Source organism: Chroicocephalus ridibundus, chromosome 4, assembly GCF_963924245.1.
Source record: "Chroicocephalus ridibundus chromosome 4, bChrRid1.1, whole genome shotgun sequence".
NCBI lineage: Eukaryota > Metazoa > Chordata > Aves > Charadriiformes > Laridae > Chroicocephalus > Chroicocephalus ridibundus.
This window is the reverse complement of record NC_086287.1, coordinates 61,045,807-61,067,242: the sequence shown is the minus strand read 5'-3', so window position 1 is coordinate 61,067,242 and position 21,436 is coordinate 61,045,807. Positions and strand designations below refer to the sequence as shown.

The 21,436-nt window shown below is 35.4% G+C and overlaps 1 protein-coding gene across 6 annotated transcripts in view; it reads left to right on the top strand.

Annotated features, from left to right (window-relative positions):
* PPP1R13B (protein phosphatase 1 regulatory subunit 13B) overlaps positions 1-21,436 on the top strand; it is an 84,092-nt gene that overhangs the window by 16,526 nt on the left and 46,130 nt on the right. For 4 of the 6 annotated variants that reach the window (XM_063333276.1, XM_063333272.1, XM_063333275.1 and 1 more), the window contains exon 1: positions 10,250-10,462. The exons of the other annotated variants lie outside the window; for them this stretch is intronic. In XM_063333276.1, the coding sequence (XP_063189346.1) occupies positions 10,337-10,462 (126 nt within the window). In that variant the 5' untranslated portion in view covers positions 10,250-10,336. Of the gene's footprint in view, positions 1-10,249; positions 10,463-21,436 lie in introns of those variants that run through there. 6 annotated transcript variants of the gene reach the window in all.

Sequence of the window (21,436 nt, the reverse complement as noted above, 5' to 3'; positions counted from 1 at the left end):
AGAGGGAACTGCAACAGTTGAGAAGTGCATAACACTTCTTATTTCTTACCTAAATTTTGGATATCATTCTTTTACAGCATATGTGAGTTAACGTATCATGCCAAAGGCATAGAACTGTGTTGGGTCTGTACACCATCAATAAAGTGATAGGAGAGGCAATGGTGGATGCTGTGTAAGAAATTGTGATGGACTGAATCTCTTAGGAGGAATAGTTAGTATTGCATATTCCACTAGCACCTGTTGCTGCAGAGCTTCTCTGGTTTTACTTTTAACTTACCTGGGAGAAATTAATATCAGTGAGGTTGCAGTCAGCATTCACGTTTTTGAACACATCTAGGAGAGAACTTGTGGGACTTTGTGTGAAGCTTAGAGTCAAAGACTTGTTGGATGCATCTGGTTTTATGTGTAGGATCGGGGGGTTGTGTTTGTTTTAATAGAAGTGAGAGTGAAAAGTTTGGACAGTGTTTAGTGATTTCTTTTTATTTGTCTCATTAATTTTGTGTGACACTGCAATTCTTCTCAAAGATGACCATGACTTATGCCTATTTTATGTTGGACTGGACAATATACAAGTGAATCTCGAGTATTACAGTGTCCATAAATATCTTAATTGCTACATAGATTCCTATGAAGACAGATAACGTGACTGATAAAACACAAACCAAAGATGGGTATCTGCAGTAGTTACATTTGAATTAAGCTATCTTCCAGGTGAATTAAGCAAAAGGGGGGTTTGTTGGCTTTTTTTGTTGGTTGGTTGGTTGTTATTTTGTGTGTTTTTTTTTTCAAACGAGTACACGCTTGTCATGTATTCATTCTAAAACCTTTCCCCAGAAGTCCACAGCGAGCATTGCTTATTCCTAGTTTAAAACAAAAATATTTTCAAATCAGTGTGCACTGTACTCTTCCCTTAGGAAGGTCACTACTAATAAAATTCTACATTGTAAAAGTCTGAAGGAAGATGTGGTGCTTTAATATACTTAAATTAATATTAGGAATTTTCAGTGATGTTGAGATAAAATACGTTGCAATTAATTCAGAGATGTATAGTCATCAGCAATAACAATATCATCCTTGTTTGCTGAATAAATCTGAACTGACTGTAGAGAATAATTTGCAAGCCTATCAGCCATTATTAATGGAGTTATTTATTGCAACAAAGCTTAAAGGCCATTTCATGTTTTTTTGGATCACGTCACTGTTTTGTTTTTTTTTTCAGGATGACAGAATATGGCCTATTCTGTGTTAAAAGTAAGTTCATCAGCTTCACCGTGTCAACCAAAAGTGCTGTTCACAGGCTACTCTGATAATAGAATGTTTCAATATATTTAATAGATGTGTCTGGATTCTAATGGCACATATGAGAAAATTTTGAGGGAAAAAATACTCTCTATTAGTTTCTCTTCATAAGTTATCATAGATGAGACTGTTGCCCATTGCAGACTTCAGAGAGAACAGGTATTTATTTGACAACCATATTCCATTCCACTAGATTGAGTTACGTTAATCTAACAAATCCAAGTTTGATGTGAAATATATCATAAAAAAAAATCTAGTTTATTCATTTATTTATATTAAGATCACATACAGCTGTTGAACAGCCCCTGTTATTCTAAGAGTTGTCCATACATAGAATAAAAAGAGTGCCTTTTTTGAAGAATTTGCAGTCTAATGCTTGGTAGTAAAATCAAAGCTCACATTTGTTATCTTTTGAAACAGTCAGGGCTTTTTAGATCTAGCTTTTTTGTCCTTATAAGCTGGAGGCATCTTCAAAAATAAAAAATAATTGTTGAGAATGGAGGTTTGAAGAAGCAAACAAATTATTGCCTAATTGGGGTGGGGGGGGAGAGGAAGGTGTCTTGCTCCCTTTCCATCATGACTCACTGTTGGAATTTACAAGTCTTATGTGTTTGTCTGAATTAAAAGCTTAGTATTACCATACATTAATTACTAGCACAGGATAGCTCAAAGTACTTCAACTGGAACTGAATATGCTAACCTGGGATATGAGAGATTCATTCTTAGGATTGTGTCAGACCCCAGCAAAGTGAGATTAATTTTTTTTTCTTAAATTGGAAAAATTATATAATTAAGGGATTTCAAATATCTTTAAAATCTTTCTTCTCTTTATGAACACCTTTTCCATCAGTCTTGAATCCTGTGTCTCACTGGTTCTTAAATTATAAGATTTTGAAGTAAATAAATATCATAAAATACTAATTTAAACATTTCAGGTTGGTACGTTTTTCTGGTAGTTTGGAAATCTTTCATTAGAGATTATTACATGCTTCCAAGTTTGTTAAATTCTAATGTGTTAGGCAATATATCCATTGAATGTACTCAATGTTTTGAGCTTCTGAAAGCAGTTTTTTTGACAGACAATAATGAATTATATTGTGCAATAATAGTCACCATCCTTCAGAAGTAGACTTGTGTGTCAAAAGCAATAATGCTACCAAGAGGACAAATTCTATAACTCAAAGGACAAGCGAGAATCTGAACTTCTTACTGGAGGAAAAGAATTGTTTTGAAAGTAAGCTTTCAGTCACTCTACCTAGATTTTAAGTCACTTTATTTGGCTTCTTAAATCTTGCTTAGAAGTAAGCACATGTAATTGTGCTTGTATCAGAGAGTGCACGTTTATCATTGTGGTGCAGTAGGATGTTGCAGCAACTGAATTCCTTTCGGGGCTGAGGTTTTACAATAGGGATGAGCTGGGTTAACCATTTCCTGTGGAAGAGGCTATTTCCTCTTCCTTGCTGCTCATTCCCACCATTTGCTTTGAATGGACTGCACTGCTTGTCTCAGTAAACTGATCCACTCACTAAAAATGCAAAAAAAAAAATTGCAAAAAAAAAAAAAAAGGCCAGGAGGGAGCAGATCGTTTGGCTGAGATGGATAATGGAGAAGGGGATAGAGAAGTGGAATCTCTCCCTTTCAGTATTTTTGTTTATTCAGTTTAGTTTATTGTGGAGCTGTACCAGAGGTGACATATTTTGAATTTTGTTATGTGGCTATTTAGCCAGTGAGTAGAAAGTGAAATGAAACTAAAGATTCTCTGCGGTGCAGTAACATTGTTACTTCAGACATAAGTTATGGTTTCACCAGTTTTCACATCTTTATTGGGTATCCAATAACACTTTATATTTTTCCAGAAACAAGTGCAAGTAAGGGATATTGGGGTTTTTTTTGGTAAAATGTGTGGTCTTTGAGGAAATCTTGAGAACAAATATAAAGTTGGGACCAAAAAAAAAGGAAAACCAATAAAACTTAGGTGGCAGTCACTAGTCATCTGTAATTTTTTTTCCCCACATTGCAGTATTGCATTCCTCCTGGCTTCTGCCCATTATTTTCTTATTCTCTAAGATTCATAGTGTAACTTAGCCTAGTTCTTCTGTAGTGGAAGTACAATTAAGATTTTTTTAGTTTCCAATTCATTGCTTTGCTGCAGGATTCTATTTATGTGTGAGGAGTCTGTGGCTATAAAACTAATATTTTATTTAAGGAATTCCAACTTCAGCAGTAAGCATTCTAGTCTAAACTTGCATATGTTGCGGATGCTCTATTTCACCTGAGTATCCTTATGTCTACTTTAAGTTTGACAAAAGAATTTCAGCTTTCACATGACTAAACTATTGTTTATAAATTGAGAACGGGTGAAACTGAGGCTTTGGTTTTGTGGGAGTGAAACTGATGTAACTGCAGGGGTTGCTGTAGTCCTGCCTTCTATCATGTATTGGCTCTGGTATTTATCTGGTTCTGTGCTGAGCTGTTTCAGTATGCGAACTCAGCAGGAAGTTGTTGTTTGCCTTTTTTTTTTTTTTTTTTTTTTTTTTTTTTTTGACAGGGTACTTTTCTGCCAGCTGAGCACACTGAAACCAGCTCTGTGCAGAGTCAGATAAGCACTGGAACCAGCACAAGAAAGGGTAGAAATGCATGGATCTCAGGAAAAATGTAATCAGTTTAGGTTGTTGGGATTTTTCATCCTGAAACAGCTCCATGGTGGTGAATGAATATGGTGAGATGTATCTAGATGATTTTGGTATGTAATCCGTGTCCCAAGTGGCAAAGAAGAGTAATTTCCCTGCTCCCTGAAATCAAAACAAGAAGACAGTGCAGTGCCCAAGGTCTCTGCCAGGCTGATCTAGGAGAATTTCTCCAATCCCGAATCTTGTGGGTTGACCCCATGCACAGTGCATTGACTTGCGTCTGAATTTATGATGTGCTCTACTCTCCTGGTAGGCAATTTTTGACACTTTGAGACCAGGAAACCTCACTTTCCTAAAATCCAGAATGTGTTTGTCCGAACCTTCTAAGGTGAATACCTGAGAATTGTTGAGAGTTATAGTATTAGGTGAAAAAAGCAGTAGACAGGGCTGCATTATTAATATGTGGAGAAAAGTATTGCCTGCATTGCTCTCTGATGTTTAAAGGGAAAGAAATAGGGCGGCTTGAGACTAGCAAAGTTTACCATAGCCATTAAGTACAGGCTCACCTATGCATAATTTTTGTTTCTTTAATTTCTCAAAGAAGCTGGGTTAAGTCTTAGTTTAGAATAACAGGTACAGTTTACATTGTTAAGGAGACATACTTTGAATGCATGTTTGTATGAGAAAATCCTTTTCTAATCCTGTTTCCTAATGCAATTTGTGTAATTTATGATTCAAGGCAGTGCTGCACCTGTTGGCTTTCTTACTCCTGTTCTGAAGGTGATATTTTCAACATACTTATGGTACTTTTAAGCATAGTTCAACCTCTTTTTCTACCTTCTCCTCCCCCAAGCTTACTACTTAAAAAAAAACCAAAAAAACCAAAAAAACCAACCAAACAAAAAAACAACAACAACAAAAAAAAAGCCAACCCAAACCAAAACCCGGGCTTCAGAAGGTGCATCTGCCTATCTTGTAAAATCTTAACCAGTGTGTTGGTCAAAACCTGACCTGAATCTATCCCATCCAGCTAAAGATAGAGGTTTTCAAATTACTTGCATTCAAAATATTGTCATAATATGTCTTTGATAAACATTACTAATATATCAATCACTTATTTTGAAAATATATGTAGGGAGAGGATATTTGTACATTGTTATGGTATAATTGATGTCTGTAAAATGGTTGGCAGGCTGTTAGCATTTTGTAGAGATTTTGTGATAGCCAGAGCATATATGCCATATGTGATGATGTGGGGAACATAGAAACTAGTATCTCTAATAAGTTTAAACAGTTCAACTAGTGATTACATGCTTGAAACTGTAAGTTACCCACTGACAGCTTAGCTAATGTATTATTTGGGCATCTGAGAAAGTACTAGCATCTATGAATCAACAGCCATTTCTTACAAATCCGGTAAGATAATTTTTATAGCACATAGGTATGTTTGATACTTAGCTTAGTCAAATATGACTTAGAAATAGTCAAACAGGGTGCTTAGTGTTAAAGTTGCTATTTAGATACATCGACAGAGACTTGGTTAGATTTTCCTGCTGTGTATTTTAAAAACAGCAAGTTCTTGAAATTTTGGATGATTCTTCAGGCTAAAGAATGGGTTAATTACTATTAAGGCTCAAAACAGTTGGACTGTATGTACACTTTGGGAGATTATTGAGTTCTTGAAACAGTGTCTTATAAAAATAAAATATGAAACTGATCTCTGTGTGCAGCTTCATCTCTGCATGCAGCTCTGAATGTCTCAGCATGCCTGATGCTTTATTTCCTTACGTACCGCTTTATTGTCCCAAGTTATCTAAATCTCAGAAAATTTTAGCTCCAAGTCTGAATCATGTAGTTCTGATAGCAGAAAAAAGATCTGTAATGGTTGACCTCCTTTACACTTCTAAATCATGTCAGGATCAATGCAATTATTTTAAAACCATAGCATATGGATTGGTGTCTTTTCTAGCCCATGTCACTCGGAAATCTTTTCAGTCCTTTTTCTGACTATCTTCTTGGTGTACTAGCGCTGCAGTGTATTTACTATTTTATTGTATTTTATCACCACTTCAGCAAGAGCTTGTTGTATATGGGAATATACTATAAAAATCCAAGCTTTACATTGAAACAAATGAGTTTCAAGTCTGTTGCTTGCAATGCCCTCCCCCCTCCTGCCAAATTCCTGAGTGCAGCACTTTATTTTTACTTTTTTTTTTTTTTTAGGTGGAGAGCAGTAATACTTGGTTTTGTAGCACTGATAGGAGCTAAAGTGGTGAAAGAGGTTTAAATCATTTAAACTCTGAATTATAAACTGCTCTGTTTACCCCGGTGTGATTTCTGGAGTCCAACTCAAATACTTATGTTGGAATAACGTAATTTCTGTTGCTCGTTTTTAGCCTAAACATAAAGAACTTTTGAATTTGATTCACTTTCACATTTACCAACCTTTAGACTACTTTGATATCCTTTTTATAGTGAGTTTTTTATATTTATGGAACAAAATTTTTGTCTGAAAAAAAGCTTTAAGGGACATAAAAGACACAGTAAATCAGATAATTTATTATACAGTATTTCTAATACAGTATTTTTGTGTTTCTGGGTGTTTTATAACATTGAGCCTAACAAATATTTATGATTTGAGTCTTGGACACATTACTGGATTACCCCCATTTAGTGCTCCTCCCTTCCCCCAGTCATCTGAAGCTACCAAATACTGCTCAGTTTGCTCCATAAGCTCTGAAGAACTGAGAAGCCTTGGCACAAAATTACAAGTAAGCTGTACCTGGAGTGTGCATGTACTTGCCTGTATCTTTCAGAAGCAGGAAAAAGCTTTTGGTCAGATTTTTCTTATTATCTCACAAATGATATAGAAATTTTTCAAGCAGCGAGGTCTCAACAGCCTCTTTCCTTCCAGTGCTCAGGGATGAGGACGTTCTGATCATGTCTGAATTTCTTTATAAACCTTTTGTCTTCCTTTCCCCACCTGAAGTGGGGACCAAAGTCATCAAGTCATCCTCCTTGTTCTCTTAAGTACTGCAGCTTTCTTGTGAGAAAAGATGTCTTCAAGTATGTGAAAGAATGCAAAAATGTGAATGTTGTAATGTAGCTATGTAAGTTTTTATATATTAGTGTCTGTAATCATACTAGAATAAATGGTCTGATATACTGGGGACTTAAGGATGCTGCTGTGTTTCTAACATCATTTGGAGAGAAGCTGGTAAAATACCTTCCATATACACCCCCACCCCAGGGAAAGAACATGCTAAGCACAATTTCTGTATTGAATGTATGTATTTGAATGTATGTATTTGACATGTTTAAATCAAGTTCTTTTTCACTTTTATTTTCTTTATCCTTTGATTGGAAAAAGGAAACATGCTCACCACAAATCATACTCTGTATAGGCTATTGAGTGTACAGTTGTAATGTAACAGAAGATCACCTTTTTTACCTCAATAAAATAGATTTTAAAAGTACATAAACTTAGTTGTCAGTTTACCGAAGTGGAAGTGATAAGTAAACCTAGGTACCTGGCTCACTAAGTATTATTAATTTACAATGACCTGTGAAAATTTTGATGTTTGGGGTTTTTTTGGTTGGTTGTTTTTTTACTTTTCCCAGTATGATCCATGGATTTTTGATTACTCCTACTCGAGAAACCGAAAGAGAATATATAAAAAGCAAACAAGATTACTTTTTTAAAAAAATCTTTATCTTGTATGCAAATTCTAATAAGTTAATTTTAAACTGGAAGTAATCTTAAGGTGTCTGTTTAAATTAATTTACAATATAGCTTAAATAGCAAGAGGAAAGAAGTGAAAATGGTGAGAGTGTGAGATAGGGTGGCAAAGGGGAACAAAAGTTATTAAAACAAATAAGCTTTAAAGTTAGTGATACCCTGCATGCAGTGTTGTATTTTATTCCTTCTGCACTTTTGCTTTTCTTTATATTTGTTCATTACTTCTCTGTGTATTCCTAGTTGCTCACATCCACCAATTTTAATCTATAGCATTATATTAAGTAATTTTCCATTTTCTGTAGGTATTTGATGTAATGTTGTATACATGTTAGGGAGCTATCCTTTCAGTTTTACTTTATATTCTTTTTCCTACATCATTCCATGTGGTTTTCAGAGGTTGTGAGTGTCTTCATGTTAAAATGTTTTAGTAGGATCATAGACTGCATTTATTTTCCTGTTGAGTGATTTACATAATCTGCACATACATAGTTTTGCTGTATATGAGCTTTGTCACACAGGGCAAGTCCTCTTGAATCTTACATGGTTTTTACATTTAATATAGGATCATAACTTAGGTCTGTGAAATACTGCATGTACCTCACCTCTTTCATTTATAACATTCAAAACCACTTCACATTTTTGGGAGGAAAATCCCCTTGTTTCTTTAATTCAGGATTTTGAGGCTGATAATACATTAAGCAACCAGATGTTGTGGTATCCTTATCTCTCAACATATATCCTAGATGTATATTTACCTACCTAATAATAACAGTTATAAATCAGTCAGCCAAATAACTGCACTGGATCAGATACTCAATATGGAGATGATACACTACGGACTATACGAGAGAAAGTAAGGGGCTACACTGCTTGTATATTGTTTTTATTATTTATCTGATTTAACAAACTACAGGTGTTTTCAGTTATTTCAGAAGGGATGACAGGATAAAAGAGAAGTTCAGTGACACGTGTTTATTTTAGTTCATATTCTTCCTTTGAGAGAACCCAATTATCCAATAGGGATGTCGGGCTTTAGAGTTGGACTGCCCCATATATTTCTGGTCTCCATGTGTATGTCATGTCTTTCTATTGCAAGTAAGGCTTTTATAAGTTTGGGTTGTTTAGAAGAATTCAGCCAGTAGACATAGTTGGAAGTGTGGCACGATATGTGTTAATATAGGCCCAGCTTTTTCTCTCAAATATTTATTCATGTGATACAGTTTGTTTTTCTGGCAGATAAAGATACAATCTGGTTTTGGAGAACAACCAGATTATATTTTTCCATCCTTCCAAATGCAAAACAACCCTTCCCTTTTAAAAAATATCCCTGAATTTCTCATCTATTTAAAACGTTCTCAGTTGCTAACAGGTTAGTTTATTTTAAGTTGCAGCATTTTGTGAGTCTGAAATGATTCTACCAATTATATTCTCAATAAACCTCTCAACATGATACATGTTTGCTGAGGAGGAAGGAATCCTGCATGGGATCAGAATATTTTTGTTACTGACAAAATGTGTTAAGGGAGGACAGTACTATTTCTGAATGTTGAAGCAGGCTAAATTACAGTATCTTACTAACTTTTTCCTTCTCTGCTGCTGCTTGTAGAGAAGGGTAATGTAACAATTCTGTGGATCGCAAATGAAGCTGAGAACCCCTTACTTTCCCCTTCCTGCAGTTAATGTGTAAGGTGCTACACAGAAAGTGTAGCTCATAGCTCTGTTTTGAGAGAGGTGAGTTGTTCAAGTTCTGTTGACCTTTCATAGTATGGGTTGGATTCTTTTTTTCTTGTGTTTTTTTAACCCCCTTGGGTCACTTGCTCGCTCTTTGTCTCTGTTTTCTCTATTACGGGAACAGATCAGGCTAGAGAATATGCTTTGCTCCTGCAGCTGTAGAGTAAGAGCTGAAGGCACTGTTGGTGCCATCTCTCTCTCTGTTCCGTGCTCTGGATCCTGTATGGTGTTGACAGGAATGATGATAAACATTCAGTGTCCCTTGACATGAAGAGGCAATCAGAAACATCGTTTACTGTTTTATATTCTCTGCTGTTTGAATTATGTCCAGCAAGAAGATAGACTTTGCCAAGAATGGAGTAGTGCTTGAACTATAGTATTTTTAGGTGTAAATACGTAGTGGATTTGTTGTTGTTGTTGTTTGTTTTGTTTTTAAACTGGTTAGTCTTTTTAAAACATTTTCCTGGTTTAAGAAAACGTGTCATGGAAATGTTTTCTGATAGTCACTAGGATCAGTTGCTTTTGGAACTCCTGCTCATACCATTGCCTCCTTCAACAGGAAAATCACTTCTCTCTCTTTTGAGACAGTCAGAGCCTTATATGTAAATTTGAGATGATTACTTACTGTTTGTCATTATTATAATAGCAAACAAAGATTACTACAGCACTGTGAGAGGATAGCAGAACTCTCCTACTGCAACCTTGCCTAATTAGGTGAAACTTGATCTAGCCTATCTTGTTCCTGTCACAACTGTGGCCTGTCTTGTTTCTTTAGAACATCTTATCACTGCTCGTCATTACTGCTTGAATTTGTATGCCAGTAGACCAAAAATACTCCATTTAAGTAGTTTTTCGCTGTAGTTGTTGCACAGAAACTGTTCTTAGGCTTTAGCTCTACACAGCATTTTTATTTTCACTACTATTTGCAACTGTCCACATGAAAAATATTTTAAGGATGGTTCTTCAGAATATTATAAAAACATCAAAAGACAAATCCTGGCTAACAGAAAAGACTGGACTTAACTCTAAAAACTGGACAAAGGACAGAATTATAAAAAAGAAGGTGGGGTTACTTTGCTTTCTGCTTCTTTGCTGTAAAATTAAGCATTTTGAGATTTCTTTTTGTAAAACCAAACAGTGTATCCTTATAATGGGTTAGAGTGTGTGCATGTGGGATTTTTACTTGAAGATCAGAGTTTATTGCCTTATATGTGTTTCTTCTGTATATGAAATGTCTGAAATTTTTAATTTTACCTTGCATAAGTTGTTTGATTTTTTTTTTTTAATTATTATTATTTATTGGTTTTGATTCAGCCAAATGGAGATCTGAGAGTAAAACAGATTTTAATTTTGAAACCCGTCATTTAAAAACTAAAGAAATGCACTGGAAGGAGTTATTTTCTATTATGTCCAATTTCCACTCTGATGGAAGGAAAACTCTGCAGACTGCCTGTTGGATCCCAAAGGATGTATTAATTTTCACTTTTTATTTTTTTGCCAAGCTAGCTAACATTACATCTAACATTGAATGGTTGGTATTCCCTGAAAACAACACACTAAACAATCAGTATTTTGTTAATACTTTCTGCTCAGTGGGAGAAAGCTGTGGCAGTCCCTTCTTGTTTTGCTCTGTTGAAAATAAAAGGAAAGAGTAGTCCTGATTCCGTATTACATATGTGTGTGTCTGTAGATTTCCTTGTTTCTAAAATGAAAAAGTGATGTTCAGTGCTGCAAATCACCTTGACAAAAAGCACAGTGTCTTTAGTTAAAATACTGTGTTTGTTCGTTGGTTTTGTTTTGTGGTTTTGCCTTTTTTGTTTGTTTTTCTTTTGTTTTGTTGAAAAGTTGTAAATGAAAAGACAGAAATGTCTGCCTTTGTTTCCTACACTTTTGTGATGAGGTTATTTTCAATGCAGTAGGTAAGCCAGGCTTTTCTGGAATTCAGTGGATTTTGGATGACTTTGCTGTAGCTGTTGACAAGGTCGAACACAAGACTGTAGAAACATCAGCACCTCCCTTTCTTTAGCCTTGGCCAAAATATTTTCAATAATTTGAGAACACTCCGTTCTGTGATAGAAATTTTGCAGGACACTTTTGTTACATGTGGATTTTGAAGACTAAGTCGTCTTTCAGGGAAGTTAACCCAAACCCTCATGCTTAACCCTGCTCTTCAGTTTTGCCTTGTGTTGTCAGAATTTCAAAGTAAATTATAGTATTGTTAATCCCAGTATGCAAAAACCTTGAATATGATTTATCCCCATATCCCCCACCCAATAAAAGTAAAATACTATTTATTTTTTTTTTAATCTTTCTTATCTGTCATCTGGTTCTTGAGGCTTTGAGGGGCTGTCCTGTTTTATAGGGCTTGGTGTTTTAGGGGGGGGTTGTGTGTGTGGTGTATGGTTTTTTTTGGTTTGGGTTTGTGTGTGATTTTTTGTTTGTTTATTTTGATTGATTTTTTTATTATTTTTGTTTTTTTAAACTTTTCCTTTTGGTGAATACGACTTTCTTCCTGACTGGAAAGCTGAAATTCTTATGTAATAGAATGACCTCTGAAGCTGAGTCATCTTGGATTCATTTAGTTTTGTTTTTTATTTATTGCCAGTTCACCGAAGTGCGAGTTTACTGCAAATTTCACAGTACTACAGTTGCATTGTTCTTCAGCAACACATCTTCTGTAATGATTAGGAAAGTAAAATATTTAACAGTATTTTTTAACATATTATTCATATCAGCTGATGAAATGAAATGGGCTGTTAATATTTTAGGACTGTTGTTTCAAGCTTGGCATGCATTTGCTGTATGACGTGCTGGTTACCTTGACAGATATGAAAGATTTAGACCTATGAATGTTAGAACTAAGTAGTGTTTGTGATCTGGTATGGTGAGATGTGGTTGTAGTGCCATGGTGTTTCCTCCCTCCTTTTCCCTGGGTGCCCTGGGGCTACATCTGGCCCTGGACTGGTGGTTCCCCCTTAACACTCTGAACCATTTGGTTTGGAGGACCCTGGGTTGGAGATGGGAAGAATAGTAGAAATGTGGACATCATGTTTATATTTTATCAAAATAGAGCTGTCAGAGTTCATGGACAAATGGACTTCAGGAGAGATGACTGCACCAATGTAGCTATTGTTTTGATCTGAAGTCTTGCTGTCCCCTGAACTTCTGACTTTTCTGCATGTTACTGGTCTTCCATGTGTTTGCAAATGCAGCGTCTGCTGCAGTTTTCTAAAAAGAGTTTGGCAAGAATCCATTGTTTAAGGAATTCTCATATTAATATGCCTAAACAACTACTAAAATACTTAGTTATAGCAGACGTGTCTGCTAGTTTCTTAAATAGATTAGCAATTTCTTTTACTTTTTTTATTTAATAATCAGCACAAAATTGATGTACCTACTGATTTTTTTATTATTTTTTTTTTTCAAGGTGCTCTGGATAAATCTCATTAACATCAAGCAGGCAGTACTAGATGAGGTTTATCATCATGATATTTACAGACAAAAAATATTCTAAAAGATAAAAGAGAGTATCCTTAATGAAACCAGCAAGTGTCTGAAAAACTCTGTGCCTTCTTCAGAGCTGCTTGATTTGAAGATCAGTCTTCTGTTCTTAGTTAATAGATGGCAATAGTCCTCTAACAGATCAGAGAATACTAATTTGCAAGGTGAAAATACTTACCTTTACATATTGAGTTGTCATGAACCTTGTAAGAGGTTTAGGAAATCCAGCATCAACTGATTAGAGCAGAGAGTCTTTCAAGAAGAGTCTCCAGCTTTCACCTTTTAATAATGGTTGTGAATATCATGAAAGATAGCATATGGCCCACAGTCTCTTAGGGAGTGGAAAAAAACAAAATCTCAAAGCCTTGTTCTGGAAAGAATAAAACTGTCTTCATTTGTAAGGTATGTTGCCTAACAGAGAAATGTGCTCAGCAAGAACTTGTCGGTGTACCTAGAATTATCCCTGTGTTCTGAAGTCTCTTACATGGTAACTAGTGTCTTGACAGTCCTTTAGTAGAATTATTTGCGTCAAGGAGCAACAACAAGATCTCTTGCTGTTTCTCCAGATGTAGCAATTTAGGAATCAAGCCAACAGATAATAGGAAGCAGGGATGTTGAACTCATTCTGTAACAAGCGCCAAATTGCATTTTCCACTAGAAAACATCACAAAAGGCATGTTTTATAGATTTCTCTGACTTCAGGCTTTGTTCCTTTAGCTAATGATGTTAAATATTGCACTTGGACAGATTTCTTTTTAAATTAATAGTTTTATTTGTAATGCAGACTCTTTTATTCTTTTAACTTGCCCCTTTTCAGCTAAACCCATTTTCCCTTCTGTAGCCTCATGTTTACTGCCCATCTTTTGGATTAATTTATCCGAATATCAGCTCCTGCTTCTTTTTAACAGAACCACCTTCCAAAAGAAGGCACTCCAATGCGACAAACAACAAACAGCTTCTATAAAGATAATGTCTGGAGAGCTGGCAGTGATTTAGTACCATAGATTGACTGTGACTTCTAATATAACAACGTATAGTCTAAAATCTGTTATAGGATTATAATGTCTAAATGATCATGTTGGCCTTCTGTTTTAGGCAGATGTTAGAAACTTAACATTTGTTAGGTTGGTTCGTTTTTTTAGCCCTATTCCTATCTTGCTCCTCTCAGCCTTCAGAACACCCATTCCAGTCTGTGGGTTGCCTGTGTTGTTTACACAAGTGAACTTTCAGTTGCTATTGTTTTCATTAAGTATTGTTTTCCTAGAGTTCTGGAAGTCTTTCAATTAACTACTACAATACCTTTCATTTAATAATCTGTGGATCTATCTTGCTTAGTTGAATATCTTTAAATACCTGATGATAGTTGCTGTTTCCTTCCTTTAGCAAAAATGTTGGCTTGCTCCTGTGCCCTACAAAAAGCCTGACACTGAAAGAGTAAGAGGCTTCAAATTCCAGATCTACAATTCATGCTGTAGCTTTTTATCTTTCAGTAACAGAGAGCAAGAGTGTCCCTTCAGCAAATAAATATCAAGTAGGTGTAGCTTTTTTGAAATAGTCTGAATTCCGTTGAATACCTGCTGTCCCATATGAAAGCTCATTTACTGAAGAGGGCAAATGCAACAGTCCTGAAAGTCCTCAGAGGAAATGTCTGTGTTTTTTGTCAGTTATTGAAGCCATTGCACACATGTAGGCCATACAAAAATGTAGGAAAATCTTGTTTAAGGATGTCTTTTAATGTGATGCTTCGGCTTTTCTATAACAGGAGTTAAATACCTTTTCTTTTTTTTTTTAAGTTATTTTTGTGCTCTACCAATAGAAGTAATTTTACACCCCATCACTAAGTCTGTTGGTACAACTATTGTATGACAAGACTATCTTTTTTCTCCTGGTTATATCTTCTGTAGCCAGGTTGTCGTTTGCAGAGCCTGATAGTGGTGGATCTCAAGGTAGATAATTTTTTTCTTTTTTTTTTTTTCTTTCAGTGATTGCAAAATGGCAAATTAATGCAACTAGCATATAAACTTAGGCAAAAAATACTTTTGTGAGCTAAGTATAATTAAAGTAGACTTAAGCAATATTAAATTTACAGATTTGATCAAAATTGCAAATGTTAACCAAGAATAATATTAGCTTGTTTGTATTTTTGAGTAACGTTATAAATGTTTATCAGTGGTGAAATTTATGGTTTTAATGTTTGTTAGTAGGCCATAGCTGAATGCTATACATTTTAGTGTCTGAGATTTGCTCCCAATTTTGTGAATTTCTTTTGCAGGCCATATGGAGGCTGTTGGCTTCAAATTTGAAAGTGTAGTAGGAAACATGCTATTGGTTTCACAAGTCTGCATTTTGGCAGAAGACTTTACTCATCTTTGTATTTGCAAACTGAAGCCTGTTGGTTGCACTACCTTTGTGAATTTTATTAATACAGTCAAAAGGCATCGCTGGGCTTTAAATTTTGGGCTGAACTTGAAGCTTGTACAGCTTGGATGCGAGGAAATGTGTTCAGAAATATGGAAATTTAATGCATTTATTTCTCACCCCATATATGGACAAGGGGAAAAGATGTCAGAGGAAAGAACTCTACTGATGAAACACAGTAATCAATTATAAATTTGCTGTATATCTTCATGCTTTTATTTGAAATAAGACTTGTAAACGTAAAAAATTCTTCAACAGATCTGTTTTTAAAAAGAACATTTTTCATTTTGAAAGTAAATAATTATTGGAATGAAGCATGCTGGTGAATAACTTGTTTATTAGACAGACTTCAAATGTTTCTTTTTAATATAGGGAAGTGAAATGGTTTACTCTTATTACTGTTTTTCTGGGGTTTGCATGTAATAATCAACATCAGAGATTTATTTGGGATTTGTTTGTTATGAAATCTCAACACTATAAAGAAATACTCATGACAAGTCAAGAATGTATCTTTAGATGGCTTTAATTAAAACAGTTTTGTGGTTATAATTTCATAGGCTGGTTTCTTTTAAAATGTAATTGCTTAAAGCTTCACCTAATTAAGTCTATAATCTTAAAAAGGGGCAGTGTTCATACTGCACATAAAGTTAAAATTCTGCTTTAGTGCTTGAAATATGCAACCAGAATTTCTACAGCTGTAAGTGGTGCAAGGTTTATGTAATGGCATGAATTCCAGGCAAGCAAACTTGCATGACAGAATTGATAATTTGTAACTTTTTTTCTCTGACCATTCTATATGTAAGGTTGTGCATATTAGTATGCCTTATCACCAAAGGGATGATTTTTCACCTCTTCACATTTTGCTTGCATTTCATTCTCTAGTTTTTCAAGTAAGTGAAAACCTCAGTCTTAATCAAAGTTCATATTTGATTGATGGGGCTTTGACATTTCAGTAAGATAGGGGTTTGGACGTTTTGGTTAAAACTATTGTAGTAGCACCTTAAATATAGCAAGCTCATTGGACTCCCAAGTCAGCAAAATCAAGCATGAAAGTTATTAAAACTTCTTGGGAGATGTTGATATCTCTACTGTGCAAGAGAGATTTACTTTGAAGAAGTCTCTTTTTTTTGCTGATTTTTCTTGTCTTGGAGCTGTAGGCACCACTAAATGCTCTGAAATGGCTAAGCAGCAGCGTGTGAATTTAGCCATATTTAATATCCGGTATACTCTTAATTCAGAATCATATGCTTGATAATTCTTGAATTGGCAGAAATTATTAACACAAAAAGATCTCTTATCCACTATACCTTTAATATCAGGTAGGCATTCCTATATCTAGATTTGGGTAATGAGAGCAATGGATAGTGAAACGGGAAAAATTAATGGTTTTCATTTTCTTGGGATGTGGGGTTTTGTTGTTTTTTTTTTTTTTTCTTGAACTTTTGTTCACTGCTTGAATCCTTCATAGACGTGACTTTTTTTTCTAAATTACTTTGTTGTGGACATAAAATAGGCTATATGCAGGAAAAGTAATGATCATCTGATCCATTTTTGTCAGGAACCCTGGTTTTGAGTGGAAATGTAAGGTTTAGTTAAAAAACAATTATGTGTAAAGTAAAAAGCCAGTTGAGTAATTTCCCATCTTCATCCCCAGAACTCACTTTCTTTTTCTAGTTAAGGATGTGACTATTACTATAAGAAAATAATGTCGGGCTTGTTTTAAATTTTTGTGTTTCAGCATGTCCTGAAATAGTACTTGTCTAATTGCTTTCTGCTAGCTTAAATAATTCAATTTTCTGTGAGTAGTGTATCAGGAGATATGTAGTTATATGAACTGTTAGCCTGAAATGCCAGTATTTATTGTATCAGCTGTCTGCGTTAGTAAATTAACTTGGGCATAAAGCAATGGCAGTGTAGGTGTACAATTTATTTTTTCTTAAGCACCAGTATTTCAGGTCTTGGTAGCATAAGATAATATTTGAGTAAGATGTATTCCTTGTCTCCACAAAAATTGTTGTTAAAGAGCATCTAATTAAATGTATACCTTTTTTTTTTTAATTCAGGATATTAGCTGAAGATCAAAAAACTTCTATTTTTTCAGTAAGATTATAGAAAAATTATGAGGAAAAGACTTCATTCAGCAGTTGGAGTTTTAGCTTTCTAGGCTGTTTCTTACCTAAGAAAAAACATGCTACGTTAGCTGCCGTCTTCTGTTTTTATGGTGGTGGTCTAGTTTTATTCCAGTCATAAGTAATTGCATTGTACTAGGGGAGGGCAACTGAAGTTGCAAAATTCAAGTAAGGAAGTTAAGGTGGTTTCTAGGACAGCCTGATCCAGGTCATATAGAACAAAGGAACATCAGGCTCATTTGAAAGATGATTTGTTTCTATATAGTAACGTGAAAGGCATTTAGTTGTGGCCTTGTGGGCCTTTGGTGGACAAGTTATGACTGCATCTCTGCTGCACAGCTTTTAGAATCTTGGTTTGAGATGAAGTAAGAGATGAACTGCACAATTAAAGAAGTCTAAGTAGAGAAAACAATATTTATCAGCCTGATTGGCAATGCTTTTCAGCACATTGGCAGCTTACTCGTGCCTGGTATGTTTTGTAGCCACAAAAGCAAAGTAAGGGTCTTCAAGGAAAATAATGAATTCGCTTTGCAGGTGCATATAAGGCATGATGAGCAACACAGAAGAAAGCATGAAAACACCTGTTTAGCATATGGACAGTAGAAACTGGTGTAAAGAACCAATTCGGCATCAATATCTTGGTAGAAAATGAAAAATGATAGGGAAGAAGTTTCCACATCACAATGGGGAAGTGAAGACCAATCAATTGTGCTTATCAGGACTGATAGAGAAAGGCAATATGGTCAAAGCCACAGCCGTGAAGAATGATTTTTGCAGTGATAGGCATTATGAGTAAAAAAGACACACCGATGGAAAGCTGTGAAACCGATAGGCAAGTTTCCAAACTGAGACCGTTAGCTAGATCAGTTGATACAAAAAAAAAAAAAACCAAAAAACAAAAAAAAAAACCCCAAAAAACAAAAAACAAAAAAAAACCAAAAAAAAACAAAAAACAAACAAAAAAAAAAAACCAAAACGATCTGAGACACAAGACTGAGAAAATGATTGGTGTCAAAGATGCCTGGAGTACAGCTTATAGTAACACGTACCTGTGTGTTATGATGAATATGAAATCTAGGGAGTCATTGGAGAAAAGTGGTGACGGAGTGTGTTACAGCCATATGCAATTTGAATTGGTAACTGGGCATTCACAAGAGATGATTAAAAATTGTCAACATTTCAGCTTCCTTAGCAAAAGATCATGTCTAGGAAGATAAAACTGTGTCATCTCTATAAAGAATGCCTATTGAAATTTTTGTAGGTGACATTATCCAGCTCTAGAAAGAGATGAGATCATAAGCGAGGATAAAGATCTTGTGAATTTATTCCTCTCTTCTACCTCCTGGAGAAACTGCAAGGATATTTAAGTGTGTCCTTTAAATAACACAGAAAGTTTGGTTGGAAGAGGAGAACTGAGCTGGGAATGGAGAAAGCGGGGACAACATATTAAGAGGAACACACGCAACTATTTGACAAGTGTCTGTTGGTCAGAGAAGATTTGGGTAGGGTACTGATTCTGAGGCCCTCCTAGGAGGGGGTCATCTGTAAGCTGAGAAATGAGTGAGATGACAGAGTAGTTTTGAAGGCAGGTTGTGGTGTTTGTTGTAGCTTCTCTGACACAGAAAAGACCTGAAGTGTGAAGAGATATGCTAGAGGTTGGCAGGAAGTTAAAAAGAGAAAAAGAGGTGAGAATTGATGAAAGTTGGAATAAAGCCATTGGTTTGGTAGCAGATGCAGTAGAGGAGAGTAACAGGTTTGAGAAGGGAGTGAAAGATTTGGAGCTTGGTATTCATTGTGGAAATGATATATGATTTAGAAGCACTGATGCGACTTGCTCGTGAGTGTTGGGTTGATCCTGTTGTGTGACATTGTGTCCATGTATTAAAAGTTTTGAATGAGTGAATTGAGAGATTATCAAATAAATGCTACAATGGTTATGATCTCATTTTCATGAATACGGGTTTTAACAAGATAGGTTTTTACAGTTGTGCCTATTTAGGAATCCATTTAAAATGAGAAATTGAAGGATGTATCAGTTCTCTGTGTCCTAATCATTGGCTAAGAATATTTTTTTTTTATAAAGCTGATTTACTGCAGTGGATCTACTGTGTATTTCATGTGCATGCTTCACTCATATTTTTTAGCAGCAAATTTCCAGGCTCCATCAATGCTTCTTTGTATTTTATTACTATGAAATACCTCTAATTCTTATTCCACCCCCACCACAAATAGGGACAGCTATGACACTGACTTGAAAATCTAATTAATATTGCAATATATTAATAACATTCAATATTTTGAGTTTTCCTGTGTATGTTTCAGGACATCTGTTTCACAGCACGGTGTTTCAGTTCCTTTGGTGTTACTCAGACAACCTGTTAAAAATAAATCCTTACTTAACCAAGTTTGCTTGAGGAGTGGTGTGACAATAGTTGGCTACAGCACCTTTCCTCCTCATTAGCAGAGGAGCCTTTCCCTAGGCTGTCTAGCAGATGATATTGTGAGTGACACCCAGCTTTGGAGAAGACAGTACTGGTGCAGATGGAGCTGAGAGAAGAAAGTGGTGTGCTTGAGGTACAGCAAATATTGGCTGGTCTTGCAAGTTTATATAGTAGTCTAGGTCTGAAGTTACAGAGGATTGACTGAGATGTATGGGATAACTCGCACCTCCAAGGCTTTTCTTTCTTTTCCAGCCTGTCTGCAGGTACAGACAGACAATCTTGAATACATGAAACTAGTTTTCTGAGCCAGTGTTATCTTTACAGCAATAAAAAATTGAAACTTGGAAACCATGTAAAACCACATGATGTTAAGCCATTCTATTTATCCTTTCATAAAAAGATAACAGGTCTTTCAGACAAATTATAAAGATGCAGCATGCATCATAGCATGACTTCAGTAAAGCCAGGGTCTCTTGGCATTCTTATAAAGTTTGGAAAACTTGGGTGTTATTTTGAAATCACCATCAAGTGTTACGGGGAAACTGTATTTAGAATACTAACATTAATAATTCTCCATCAAACTTGTGGTGTTTAATTTAACTTACTTAATTTAATTACTTACTATGTATTCTTTTTAAATTTAACTGCAGTGAAAAAAAGTGCTTTCTATCACCCCGTGGGTAGGAGAACTAGTGGGTTTAAATAGTGGCAAGGAAAGCTTTGACTAGACTTTCAGAAACTTCTTGCAACAGGAATTTCTGGGGTGGATGGTTCAGGGAAGTGGTGGAATTTCCATCATGAAAGGCTTTTCAGAACAGGTTAAACAAGCATCTCTGCAGAGTAATGTAGGTATAGTTGATCCTGCCTGAGGCCAAGAGACTACATTAGATGACCTCTTATGGTTTCTTCTAAGCCTATCATTTTACGTTCATATATATGATTCTTTCTTCTTAAATATGAGGTCAAATTCCACATCAGATATTTATTCTGTTAAAGATTCCACAGCCACTGAATATTGAGACTATGTCTGAATCTTCTGCAGGGGAAAAATAACATTGTGAGCTGTTAACAGTAGAGGGTTACATGCACTTTAATTATTATCTGTGGCTGCATCCTGTATCTTGCGCTCCAGCCTTCTTTAATGCTGCTGGCAGTGAAACTCAGGGGTGAATTTTAGTGTATTTATAGCCCTGGATGACTGCTGATTGTGTTGAAGTGTAGTTATTTGAAAACTTCAGGATACAGCGTATAAACTTGTCAGGCTGAGGGAGAGTAGAAAACATGGACTAAAATAACCTGGAGGACTGACAGACTGAGAAGCTTGAAGCCTTCTTGGAATTTGTCCTGTGCCTACTTCTAAAGTAGATAGACTGCTCTCGCTCAGTATTTAGCTGTTATTAACGCAAATCTCCGGTTTGGTACATGTATATGTCCCACAGATAAAAGTGTTATGAATGTTTTTAAGAATTGCATATGCAAATTGAAGCACAACTCTGTTTAAGTGGAGAGTGCTCATTTAATGAAGAGCTTTTAAATAATTGGGTTTAA